This window comes from Numida meleagris, chromosome 5 (genome assembly GCF_002078875.1).
Source record: "Numida meleagris isolate 19003 breed g44 Domestic line chromosome 5, NumMel1.0, whole genome shotgun sequence".
Lineage (NCBI taxonomy): Eukaryota > Metazoa > Chordata > Aves > Galliformes > Numididae > Numida > Numida meleagris.
In genome coordinates this window covers 66,754,950-66,769,178 of record NC_034413.1, presented here as the reverse complement: position 1 = coordinate 66,769,178, position 14,229 = coordinate 66,754,950, and the positions used below count along the sequence as shown (strand labels likewise).

The 14,229-nt window shown below is 35.7% G+C and overlaps 1 protein-coding gene across 4 annotated transcripts in view; it reads left to right on the top strand.

Annotated features, from left to right (window-relative positions):
* The window catches only part of LRP1B (LDL receptor related protein 1B), a 603,435-nt gene that overhangs the window by 384,499 nt on the left and 204,707 nt on the right, over positions 1-14,229 (top strand). For all 4 annotated transcript variants that reach the window (XM_021398823.1, XM_021398822.1, XM_021398824.1 and 1 more), the window contains exons 10-14: positions 929-1,072; positions 3,176-3,412; positions 8,747-8,927; positions 11,234-11,453; positions 13,334-13,523. In XM_021398823.1, coding sequence (XP_021254498.1) covers positions 929-1,072; positions 3,176-3,412; positions 8,747-8,927; positions 11,234-11,453; positions 13,334-13,523 — 972 coding nt within the window. The remainder of the gene's footprint in view (positions 1-928; positions 1,073-3,175; positions 3,413-8,746; positions 8,928-11,233; positions 11,454-13,333; positions 13,524-14,229) is intronic.

The following is a 14,229-nucleotide window of genomic DNA, read 5'->3' as shown; positions in this document are numbered from 1 at the left end:
CCTGCGATTACTCTGTTCCTCTTGCCCTTTGTTCACTCTGCAGCTTCTTTTGTTTTGAATGGGCATGTTTGTTGCTTGTCAAGGTTTGCAGTAATGGCTGTCTGAACTTGGTGGAATTCCTGTATGCCTCTAACAATATCGACCTTAAACCTCTGGATTACTTTTTTTAACAACAGCTAAAAAGCTTGAAGGGAAGGAGGAAGAAGAGCTAAAAGATAGTTTTTGAGCTAAAATGCTGTTGTTCTGTTGTAGGCCAGCATAAAGTAAAAGGACAGATTTTGTTTTCTGATCAGATTTACCTTTTTAAATTTTAAAAAGTTTATCTGACAAGTTATCCTGCTAATTTAGAGCTGTGTGCTTAAAAATATATCAAGGGAAAAGAATTCTTTAAATTCTTCAGCTGTTCAAATACAGGGAAAGTGCTACAAGACTTGTTTTGTTCTTTAGTTTCTGCATAGGTATCTCCCATAGAAAGGTGCTGTCTAATGGTGTTGAATGAATAGTGAACTGAGATGGGATGGTTAGCATAGGACTCACTCTGCTCTCAAAAAGAAAAAAAAACAACCACAAACCAAATGAATTGAACAAACAAATAAAAGGAAAGTAAGTCAGCTATCTCAGGAGATTGCTGTCTGGCAAATAACTGCAGAATCTCACTGAAGCAATAATCATAGACTTGATAGCCACAAGATGATTCTTTGGATATGTGTGCTTGTCTGCTTTGGGTATCATCTTAAAAAACAAAAACAAAAAAAAAAAACAAAAAAAAAAACAAAAAAAAAACACCTTGTTTTGAAGTTAGATTTTGGGAAAGATTGTGATGGAAATTCCCCCCCTTTTTTTTTCCATGACTAAACTTTCTACACTGAACCATATAATTATCCTACTTCAAATGGGTTTCAATCATGCTGTTTTTCACTTGCTGCAGTCAGAAGCCACGCATGTGAGGTGGACCCATATGGAATGCCAGGGGGATGTTCTCACATCTGTCTGCTCAGCAGCAGCTACAAAACACGGACTTGTCGCTGCAGGACTGGCTTCATCTTGGGAAGTGATGGCAGGTCATGCAAAAGTATGTAATAAAAATCAAAGAGTTTGCCAGCTGCTAATATTTCAGGGCATAGTTCTGTGTGCTATTTAACTTGTAGTCAATAGCAATAGAAATCACATGGTCTGTTTTCAGGTAATATTGCTTTGTAACATGTATGCCTGATGCTTTATTCATATACTCCTTTCATTCCCTTAAAATGATTCGGCTAGGATCTGTTCACACAAGTGACAAATTAGACATGGGATGCTGTTGAAAGAGTTCTAAAAATCACCATGAGCTGTCAGTTATCAATTTTACTGTTCCTTTATATACCACGCATTCTGGCAATACATGGGCTCTGCAGTGCTGTTAAGCAGTTTTAGTCATTTATTCATTTCTACCTGTACAATCATCATAAAATTCTGAAATAGATTCTTCATGTAAACAAGACAAGCAAGTTTCATCTGGTAATATTTTGCAACAGGAGGTTTGATTTGTGTAACTGTGGTTATACCTATCACAGCCACACAACTGGTGTGGTTGACATGACAGGAGGAAGGGATGCCATACAGAAGGACATGGACAGGCTTGAGAAGTTGGACACACGTGAGTTTCGTGAAGTTCAGTAAGGCTGAGTGTAAGTTCCTGCACCTGGATCAGAGCAATCCCAAACGTTGGTGCTGACTGGGTGACAAATATGTTGAGAACAGCCCTACAGAGAAGAACTTGGGGCTTCTGGTGGATGAAAAGCTCAATGCGAGCCAGCAGGGTGTTTTTCAGCCCAGACGGCCAACAGCATCCTGGGCTGCATCAAAAGAGGAGTGGTCATTAGGGTGAGGGAGGTTATTGTCCCCCTCTACTCTTTCCTCATGAGGCCCCACTTGGAGTACTGCATCCAGGATTGGAACAAGACCAGAGGTGGTCATGAAGGGTTGGAGCACCTCTCCTATGAAGAGTGAGGGGAGCTGGGCTTGTTCAGCCTGGAGAAGAGAAGGCTCCTGGGAGACCTCACTGCAGCCTTTCAATACTTAAGAAAGATGGAGAGACGCTTTTCTGGTGTATGATAGCACAACAAAAGATTAGATGTAAGGAAGACATTCTTTATTATGAGGGTGATGAGACTCTGGAGAAGCCTGCTCTGAAATTGTCCTTCAAGGGCAGGGTAGGTGGAAGCTTTGGGCAGCCTGGTCATGTGGAAGGCATCCATGCCCATGGCAGGGACTTGGAATTAAATGGCTTTTAAGGTCCCTTCCAATTCAAACCATTCTGAAAATCTACTTTTGTCCAATTTTCTTATCAAATCATATTGATATAGTTCAGATGAAATGCATGCAACTAAATCCCCTGATAAGTGCTGGAAGATAAATGTATTTGAACCCAGTCAAACTTCTCACTGTTTTCATTAGCAATTCCAATAAATTCTGAGAAGCACTGGGAAAAAAAATATATTTTTGAGTATTTTAAGAGGTCTGTTTACAGTATGAAGTACCTAAGGACATTTATAAGTATTGTTAGCTTATCTCAGTTATTTGTAATTAAGCTATTTAATGAAACTGTAAAAATCTCTTGAGAAGAAGGAAATATAGATATCCATGTTTAGTATCTCAGCATGAAAGAAATCAGTATGTCAATCCGTTGTATGCTTTCTGATCTGAAATAAATTTGCTGAAAGCTTTTATTTGCTTCTGAGAAACTTCAGGTGAAAAACAAATGGTGTTCTGTATTTGCTGAAGTTTACAGTCTTGTTAGATCTAATGATTTCTTCAGTCATGGTCTACATTACCCTGATAGATCCTAATGAATTGTAAAATTAAATGTCTGCAATGGTACATGTGTGCATTTCACATTGGATGCAAAGTTATTCTGTGATCTAGCATTTCTTTTCAGTGTGAACTTTTACAGGAAAAAAAGAATAATTAGATGTAAGCAGTTCACTGAAGTAATTTGTATTTTAATTAAGGTAATGTAATTAGCTAGATTTCTTGAGTTTAGATACCTTTGGAATATATGAAAGTTTAATTTTTGGTATTGAATAACGCTCCCGCTCCCCCACTAATTGTGCCAGTTAATTAAACAGTGGCATTATTCACTGTAAAGAAGATTAGGCAGCATCAGTTGTTTATGTTTGTAATCTTTCTTTTGCAGGACCAAAGAATGAATTGTTTCTTTTTTATGGGAAGGGACGCCCAGGAATAATACGGGGAATGGACCTGAATACCAAAGTATCTGATGAATACATGATCCCTATAGAGAACTTAGTCAATCCTCGTGCTCTGGACTTCCACGCAGAAACCAATTACATTTACTTTGCTGATACTACCAGTTTCCTAATTGGACGGCAGAAAATTGATGGCACAGAGAGAGAAACAATCCTCAAAGACGGTAGGAATGCTAACAGATGATTTAAAACTTTATTTAATCTACCCGTAGAAAACAGACCCAAACTAGACCTTGAACAAACTTGGAGTTATTGCGCTTTTTTTTTTTTTTTTCCCCAACTCCCTATTTATTTTTCCTAAGGGATGCTGTTTGGTGACTCTGCCATGAATTCTATGTCAGCTTAGCCTATACCTTACCACTGAGTAACTCTATATCTCCACTGTATTCTTTCAGTTGATATGGTGAATCCATAATGTAACAATTCACTGAACTGTCCCATATCCTTGGCAGAGTTATGGGGCCTTTCTCTACAGCCCGTATCACAATTTGGTTTCTGGAGTCTATTCAAGTAGGTTGGCAGAGGAAGCCTTTCGGTAGCGCAAAATCACTAGCAATAATAATAATAACAATTTGAGTGGTTAGGCTTTGTGTTTGTTGTTTTTTCTGATGTATTTTCCCTCCTACCTGCAGAAGCAGTAGGAAGACCTAAACATTTTTGAGAATCTTAAGATATTTTTACCATGTATTGTAGCAATTAAAGAAAATACCAGTACTTCTCTACTTACCACCTCTCCTGCCGCATTGTGTAGATTCTCGCTGGCCAAGTATCACATTTTTTTTATTAAATATTCCTTTACTAACTAAAGCTCAAATTTGTAAACCCATTTTTTCCTTTATAGACTCTTTTCATAAAATGCTGCTTTAGTAGCTATTTACCTCAGTTGAAATCCATTCACAAGTAGTTATTCCCTAGTAGTCATGAGAAAAAAAAAATGGCTTTAATGCAATTAATCCTCATCGTTCATAACCTGCATTTTAATCCAGCTGTCTCAGAGAAGCTAGCTCCCATTTTCAGTGAAATTGTCCTTTTTTGATATAAGGTCTCTACAGACCTCAATGTGCCCAGAAGTCCTTTTGCTACTAGCCACAAGGAGCTTGGTGATTGCTTAATAAAGGATGGCTATCTGAGTAAATAATGAACACTCAGCTGCCAATCTAGTAATTCTTCAGTTCACTGTGAATATGGAAATAGATAACACACATAACAGAAGTTGCACTGCTGAAATTGTTTAACCAAAAAACACACATCATTTAACAACAAAGTAATCTGAATGTAGAGTACAGGAAGAGAGTGAACAGTGCATAGACTTAGCATTATAAGCTAATGCAAAAAAAAGCATCCCTGGTGAAAGGTGTTAGGTGAAAGGTTGAGCTTAGTCTAATCAAACATGCAAACATGAAAAAGCATATACTGAATCAGCAACTTGTAAGTAATGTTTAACTGTAATTTTTACTCTTTATAAATACAACATAACAAAATGCCAAAGTACTCTGAACAGTTATGGATTGCTTGATGGTGTGTTATTGGTATCTCTAATATTAAGAATGAAAAAAAAAATCATTGTCATTCTCTCCCCGCTCCTTTCCCAGGAGTTTACATTATTAGTTAGAACTTGGAGAAGTTTCATAACTTTAAAGTATGTTTAAAGAATACTTGTTAATGTATTTTTCATGATTTAAAAAATTAATATGGCCTCCAGCCATACCACCTCAGCTTTTATTCTCGTCAGCTCTCAAGAACTCAGCAGGGATAGATTAAATCATTCTCTGGTGGAAGGCTACTAGAGAAAATCAGGTATGTCAGTAGGTGGTTTAATATTTGCTCGGAACAGCATGCTGCTAAGGAGCTCTATCTGTGGTAGGTGTCACTTCTCAGATTAGAAGTTGTCATTTTTTGTGACTGTGAGGGTTTGCAAGAACAGATATGCTAGCTTGAACAACACTGTAACTCAGATAATTATGGTTTGCCTACATGAGAGCCTGATCCTGCAAGCTGTTGACTAGCAATTGAGAATGCTGAGCACCTAACGCTGCTGGAGTTTGATTTCCCATATAGTTTCAGCTGTGATTTCTTATTCTTCACTTTGGAAAATAAACTGCTGTGTAGTATTGATAACTGTTTGACAGCTCACAACAAAGCCAATCCTGGAGTTGGCAGCACAACTGCAAAAGTAGTGAACTTCCATCAGCAACAGAAAATACTGTAATTAAAGCTTCAAACTTATTTTGATTTTTTTTTTTTTTGCATTAAAAAATAGAACAAACCAGATTTTTTTTTTAAGTGATTGGAATATTATTCAGGTGGACTACCATAAAGATGAACTCACTCTCTCTCCTCTTTGTTTTTTAAAACATTTCTTTGTCCCACTGATGTTGTTTGGGGTCACTGTGAGCTTTAGAGTTTTTTGTTATTCACTTGTAAATATTAGCAAGGATGGGCAGGGGTTAGCTTTGTGTTTGAGTGAGATCAAGGTAAGTCTATGTTTATCATCTATCTAGCTGGTTGGTATATGGAAGAGCAAGTATTTTTTTTTTTCACATATTTTACATTATGTCTTGTATTTTAGGCCACGCTGGGGTACATGATTTAACTGACATTGATGGAGCCAGACCATTCTGTATCAAATTACATACTGTGCTTACAATATCTTACAATTTGCCACATTAGTTTTAAATACGTTGCCTTTAGAAATGAAATTTTTAAAAATCTTATATCTATATTCTGTATATATGGAGCCCACGTACTACTGTTGATTATAAAATTCTGGTAGAATTACAAATGTTAATTTTCCAGTTGTCAAGTGAACAATGATAAAAAATGGCCTTTCTTTTACTTCATTCTTTGTAAGTTTAAAGGGCTTCCCTGTAAAAGTTGGCTCAGAATAGTCAAATCAATTTTGTTTAGCTAGAATGGCAGAACAACCCACAGTGAAAGTAAGAAACGTATTCAAAGCTTTCAGATAGTTAAATAAAAGTGAATTTCAATTAGTTCTTATACTCTGTGTTTGGCTGAGCCATATTTGGCTAACTAAGGAAGACTTTCACTCTCTTTTAATGAACTATTCAACTGTTGATAGATGTTTAGATAAAACGAATCAGCTCTCTGCTCCCTTTTGTGTAGAGATAAATTCTCTTCTTTGCAACAGCTGTGAGTCAGTCTCATCCTACCTTATTCTCTAAGCTTCATGGGCACATCGCCCTTGCCCATCTTTACTGAGCCTTCTTTTGTTGCAGGAGTTTATTAGTCAGTCACACAAATATAGACTATATTTGGACTGTATTGTCTCCCAAAAGAAGCAAAATAAGACATTTGAATTAAAAACCTGATTTTCTTAACATACAACCCATGTTCAACCTCAAATATCTAGGTCAGACAGAATACAAATAAAAACAGGTTCTGAACATTCCCTGTCTCAGACTTGATATTAGTCTTTTCTGTGTGTTCTTGGGTTAAGAAAAATATGCTGAGATCCCTTGGGTTTCCTACATACAGGTCTAGTTTGTTATGTAAACAAGGTTCACTCGATATTTTGTTTGTTCCTTTGTATCTTTCTATTGCCTTTTGAATCACAAAATCCTAAAACATTAAAGAAGTATAGAGGAGATATCAACAACCAATGATTTGCAAGTTCACTGATTTTACTAATTTCTGCAGTTGAACATATCAACATGTGAACACACAAAAAAGCAAAATAATTATAATGGAAGAATATTTTTTCACTGTACTTCAGATAAATATTTAAAAAAAAATAGCACATAAATATAGAGATAATCAGGCTTCAGTTCTCATGTTTGAGAAACTACTTATTTAAAAAATGGCAGCAGGTGATGCTACATATCTTTAATTCCTGTTACTGTTCAGGTCACTGTGGTAGAGTTCAAGTACATACACACATCTCCATGAGTGTTTAATTTAACATAAGCAATATGCATGAGTTAGAACAACTACACACTTGCAGTTATAGACAGTTTAACATTGAAGCTACAAAACCTTTTAGTTCTAATCCTGACCTACTACTCTAAACCTCACTGTTAACTTGTTCAAGATTGGCATTTCTCAATTACTTTATATATCGTTCTATAATATTGACAAGAATTTCATTCCCCTCATATTAAAAACAAACAAAAAAAAACTTTATTTCTTTTTATTAACATGTGCTGTTTGTCCACGCCATTGTATTCAGATAGGCAATACTGATAAGGGAAAAAGTTTTAAAGCTATTATATGGCTGTCTTGCTGTAACTGTCAGTAGCCACAAGATTGTTTTTGCTTTCTATTTTTAAAAATTGAAAGCATTCTTACTGAAATAATAATTCTTACTGTCTTAAGGAAACTGTTATTTTCAACTTTTAGCATACAGTCACCATCTGTGACTTAATATACTTCAATATTTAAATGCATTTTTCTGTTTTCTAAAAGAAATCTATTATAAAACTTAGGAAAAATGAAACTTGTTGCAGTGGCAGCGTGTTTGAAAACATTATATAGCTCTGCTGACTTGATAGGGAGGATGGTGGCATTACAAAGCACTAAAAAACATTGTTCCACCAAAGGGCTGTGCAGTCACTTGTCATGTTCCAATGCTATTGAGAGAGTAACGGAACCTTTTATAGGTGCTTTTATTGCATGCAAGTGTATAAAAAGCCCAATGTTTCATTTATTGGGTAAAACCATCATATTTTACCTTAGTGTATCATCAAAAATACATCGTGTTATCTGTGGTTTACAGTAAGATGGTTTCTGCACTGCCCTGTTATGAATATTATGAAATGCATACCTTTTACTAGATAAAAGTACTGTACATTCTTATTCATCCTGGAGACTTTCACTGATTTCTTGTAGGGAATGAAATAGTTAGAAATTAGAGCCAGAGTCAGTAAAGGTGTTTGGGTTCTAAGAACAGTTTTGGTGAAGAGTTTGTCCCAAAGAAAACATGTCTGCAAGAAAAAAAAAAAAGCTCACAAGTAAGATGAAGTTGTTATGCTTCATCTTTCCATCAGGGCTCAGTAATTGTGTAGGGGGGAGCCATCTCCTGTGGAGACATTAGAATGTAATTAGAATGTCCAGGAATGTAAGGAGGACCTGATTATCATGTAAAGGTGCTTTGTAGGTGCTGAGACATGGGAGCGCTGCTGGGGTGTGCCATGTGTTCCAATCCTGGCTCCCCACAAGCGACCTGGGACCGAGCTGAGGTGAGGGGCACAGTTGGTGGGCTCTGCAGCTGTCCTGGCCCACCAGCAGGGGTTAATACAGAAGCTAGCATGACCTAATGTACAAGTTCTATTACTGGTCTTTAACCTCTGTCAGTTTTCATCAGAGATTAATTCTGAGAGGCAGTAAACTTTAATATTGAAATTCAGTAAATATTATTAGAAGTCAAGAAAATAATGCAACTGTATTTACAATAAATTTCCCATTGCTGACACTAACGCATATCATTAGAACATGAATATATAATATTAAATGTTTATTCCTGCATCTCCCTTCTCTCTCAGATCTGGATAATGTAGAAGGCATAGCAGTGGACTGGATTGGAAATAATCTTTATTGGACAAACGATGGCCACAGGAAAACAATCGCTGTAGCCAGACTGGAAAAAGCTGCTCAGAGTCGGAAAACACTATTAGAAGGAGACATGTCTCACCCTAGAGGAATTGTTGTTGATCCTGTCAATGGGTATGAAGTAGACTTGTGTATTTAATTCATGGCTTCCTAGTATATAGAATTTTGCTTGGGATGGGTCTTTAAAACCGTATGGCAATCTAAAATTCTGCAGTAGTCTATATCTCTAATTCCTGTCGAGAATTCTTGCCTGCAGCCTTCAAAAGAATGTGCGTACTCAGATACAGTTGAACCTATGTCAAGTTAATTTGAATGTGATTCACCTTTTGCTTGAACAAATTGAGTGTATCAGACCTGTATGTATTTTTAATACTAGGTGAACTTTATAATACTCTATTTTCTTTCTCTCTTTGTAAGTATCAATTTCTCAAGTTAATTAAAACCATATCCTTGTACGCATTAGTTTACAAAAATAAATGAGACGTATTTTTCATTATGAATATAATTAGTTGTGATAGAGCAGATAATAAAAAGAACATTATATTCGAGCAATGTGGTTGTGGTATACCTAAAAATTCACTGATCAGTTTCCTTAAATTCTCACTGGCAAACAATTTAGGCGGGAAACTGTGGTGTCACTGGATTGATTTCTGTTTTCCTAGTACTGGAATGTATTTACACTATCAGGTTTTCACTTTTTGCACTTGTCCTTTGAAGAACGGAAGTGACTGTGGACAGGCTACAATAATTAAGGTCAGATAGCAAGAATGTAAAATCAGACCATAAAACATAACCATACCTGCAATTACTTTGTTAAATTTTCCAGCTGAGTAAGTGCATGGCACAGAAAACAGCTTATGAAGATGTATTGTCTGAAAAGGACTATTATATAAAATACTTCTCTAATAAAATAACTTGCCCTTCATGATTACACTTCTTATGGAAGCTTTTCCTGAGGGATAGCTTTTATTATGGCATTTTAATTATGTTTAGAAAATATTAGTCTTGAGTTAACCAATGCGGAAGCATTTTGAGATACAATTAAAGCACATTAATGTAAACGTCTGTTACTGTAAGCATGTTTTAGCTTATGACACGATAACTACAATAAGTACAGGCAGAAAGTTAATGGAGAAAAGCTCATTAATTGCTCTTCAGCAGTCATGTAAATATCTGCAAAACATATTTCTGTGTTCTAATAAAATAAATCACACACTGACCTGTGTCTCTAATTGAGGTTTAGGGCGTACACAGGTTTTAGAATTCTGTGATTAAAACGAATGTTGTTTGAGTTGAGCATACAGTAATGTTTTTAATTCTCATAGAGCTAAACTTGGTTGATGTTCTTAGCATATATTTGCAAAGACATTAAAAGAACTGAAAAAAAAAACCTTCTGTATGGTGGCTTGGAACAGAGAGTAAAGAAATAAAAACCGTATATTGACATAAATTTGTGGTATATGTTAGGTACATGGATATGATGATACTACTGTTTTTTTTGTGTGTATTTGAATTGTTGAAATTGGAAATGTGATCTGCTAACTCTATAATAATGCATGATAATCAGGTTAATTCAGTTAGAAAAGGAACAGCAACAAAGAATAAACACAGGATATGTTCTGTAGTGTCTAGTAAAGAGTATCTCAAAGAAATCATCTGAGCTTGTACTTTTAAATTACTTACTGTGGTGCTTGCTTGTTTTCCTAGAGTAACACAAGTACTTTGTTATGGGGGGGGTGGGAGGAGGGGTCAGTTATCTGTGCTCCTATTACTTAAGCCATAAAACTGTGATAAAATTTCTTAGTAGTTATTTTTCCAAGAGTCATCTGTCCTTTTAAATATTTTTGGAAGGTACAGACTGCTCATAATAGTTCTTGAGTAATTTGACTGCTTTCATGTGGAATGTGAAGTTCACAGGACTTCAAAGTTATTCTGTAGCTATTAAACTAGACTAATTAGATTAGTCTAGTTTATAGTTTAATAATAGATTAATTTATGTACTGTACCTTTTTGAAAGTATTAAGCACAATTAAAAAAGGCAAATTAGGCTTAGCCAAAAAATAGCAGTCAAGTTTTGAACTTTATGGCAAAGTCAGTAAAATGCTGGTTTAAAATTTCACAATTCTGGTGGGATTAAATAGGGTTTTAAACAATTCTTTCACTTCTCATGCAAGTCCATTTGGCATTCATATAGTTCATTACAATACGAGGGGCGAAAAAAGTGTCATCAGCATTTAGTACACATGGGAAGTATATATTGCTATTGACTTAAAGACAGCAATGGAAAGACATACAAATACATGGAAAAGACAATATTGCTCTGACTTGTGGGTGTACTCTTCTAAACTTCTGTTAAAGGTCTACAGTATTATTCATATGATTAAAATGGTATCTGTATGTTCATTTTTATAATTTAATAGCTGGATGTATTGGACAGACTGGGAAGAAGATGAAATAGATGACAGTGTGGGAAGAATTGAGAAGGCATGGATGGATGGCTACAGTCGGCAGATTTTTGTAACATCAAAGATGCTATGGCCAAATGGTTTAACTCTGGACTATCATGCCAATGTGTTATACTGGTGTGATGCCTATTATGATCACATTGAAAGGATATTTTTGAATGGAACTGAAAGAAAGGTAAAAGAAAAATACTGCTGCTTTGCCACAGGCATGCTCTTTCTCTGGATTTTATTGTGTTATGTTAAAAATGCTTTTCAAGCTTTTTAAATTCTGCATAACCCCGCGGCATGTCCAGTGTCATCTCTGTTGAAACAAGCGATGTTGGCAGTCTCCTGGAGGAGAACATAATACAGCTTAAAATTTTCATCTTTGCTTTAGAAAGTGACACAAAGGTTGATATTTTTTTATTAATCTGTTTTTCTCATGTGACAGTGCGTTGCATTTTGATTGATTCACCAAGTTACAAAGAGCTTTTCAGTAAAAAAAAAAAAAAAAAAAGGCAAAAAAAAAAAAACCCACTTTCTTTTGACTCTGCCGGAGTGAGGCTTTCATTTAACTTCACTGAGTAATCTGCTTTCGATGAATCTCAGCGCCACATTGGAACATTTGTGGTACTGTGCAGAGAGGAAACACTCAACAAGTGCAGTCAATGATGGAGAGATTGTTTTAGTACTTAATAATGGCTGCAATACCTTGATACAAATCTTTATAGAAGTTCTGTGTTATTTTGTAGAAACAAAAAGCTTAGAAGAAACATACAGAAGACAGTTGAAACAGTCTGGAATCTAATCATTTGTGAAAGGTTTTGCATCTCTTCTGAGAAATTAGTGCCTTGACAACTGGAATTTCTACTGTAGCGTTAATAGGCATAAGTCCTTTTACTTCTATGTAGTTTTTTAATAAATCTGTGACTTTTCATTTGCATTGTACTCGTGATTTCCTCTGTATGATGACCTTCATAGGGCCAATATGCAGATCTCTAGAACTGAAAATAGTAACTGCAGTTACAGTTCTCCCTGGGACTCATCTCTGTGCATTTACACGCTTCTACGAAAATCCTTTATATTGGACGACCTGCTGTTAAGTCTATGCCAATGCAGTAGTGTTGCAGTTTGTCACGATAGCTAGGTTGGGATTTAGATTTAGCACTTTTGTTTGAAATCCATCATGGTCCTGTAAAGGAGGCAGGAGGAGGGTGAGCACACTGGGAGAATGACATTTTTTAATTAAAGATCCTTGTCTACTTGCAATGCTAGACATGTTCTGAAGTTCCTGGACAGAACAGGTCAAAAATTGTAAATACAGCTGCCATGGATTGCATATGGATTACTAGTGAGAGCTGATGGTTTTTCCTCCCACCATAACTGCTGAATAGAAAACCCCTGTTTTCATAGGCATCTTATGGGAAAAAAGTTTTTACTGTTTTGGGAATCAACTGTGGCATGTGTTTAGTTTTTTTGTTTGTTTGTTTGTTTGTTTGTTTTCTGTTGCTCTCTTTCTTTCTTTTTTTTTTTTTTAATGTTACCACAACCCAAAAATAAACAGGAAATTTTTTCAGAAATAAATCATTTGCACGTTAACAAAAATAAGCAACTCATACTGTTCTTTGCTCTTGGTGGAAGCAGGAGTGTTGAATTAAAACCTAGTTGAGGTAAAAATCACTCCAAAATATGGGATTGAGATGTGTGTTTACTGCAGAAGAGTACTTCATTTTATAAGAAGCAAATATTTGATATATTGGCATACACTGAAAGTTATAAACTGCCATGCTTCCTTGCTAGGGAAGAAGATAGATGTCTACTGAACATAATAATTGCATGGTTTCCTGCATTCCTGTGCTCTATTTGAGAGGATCCTCTTAAAATGAATGTATATGAAGTTTTTTTTTTTTTATGCTGTTGCAGAGATCACCTTTACAGTACTTAATTTTAGTGCATTAAGTTCCTATGTTTGGGCACAGCGCTCATCTCAGTTCTCCTGTGACGTCTTTTATGTTCTCTGTAGCGTGTTGGTTATTTTAGCCTGTCTTGTGCTCACCTAACACCGATTAATTGCAGGTAATCTACAGCGGAAAAGATCTGAATCATCCTTTTGGATTATCACATCACGGAAATCATATTTACTGGACAGATTATATGAATGGATCTATTTTCCAGCTGGATCTGATCACAAGGAATGTGACACTGTTAAGAAGTGAGAGACCACCTTTGTTTGGGCTTCAGATATATGACCCACGTAAACAGCAAGGTATTAATAAGATATGGTTTATGAAAAATCTATTATAAAAGGACATTTTCCCTTCTAACCTTGCAATACTTTGAAGATACTAGTCAAGCAATGATAGGAAAATGAATATGCTGATTACGGCATGGCAAAGATGCTTAATATTTCAGTCTCATACTTATTAAAAGCAGTGAGACAAAATATTATTCCTAACAGTATTTTTTTTTGTATTTATTGCTATTTTCCTTGTGTGTGAAAGAGACTCTGAAAGTATAAAATAGAATAGATAACATGTATACATTGTCTCATACACATAAAATGTGTTATTGTGTTTACCCTTTCTTGGGGAAAGGTCATAGCTTTTTTTCCTTTCTGTAACTTTCTTCTCCACCTTGGGTCTCCATCAGCACCATTATGACTTAGCCTGATGAAAGTACATGGTACTGTTATCTAGAATCCAAACCAGTGGCCTTTGAGAGTAGTGGAAAAGCGGATTGTCTTTACCTCTTGTTTCAGTAGAGAAATAAGACGTAACTCCATAGAGTCGCTTTGGTAGCGTTTACAAAATGCACACACTTAAATTTACAGATTTACTTTTTCAAGAAAACTTTGGAATCTATTTATTGTATACAGCATTAAGATGAGTGTTGAATAATTGATGTCTTTAGTGAAAACGTAGTTCTGGTTATTGTCTGTCACCTCAGATGGGAAGCATGAAAGTAAGCATCAG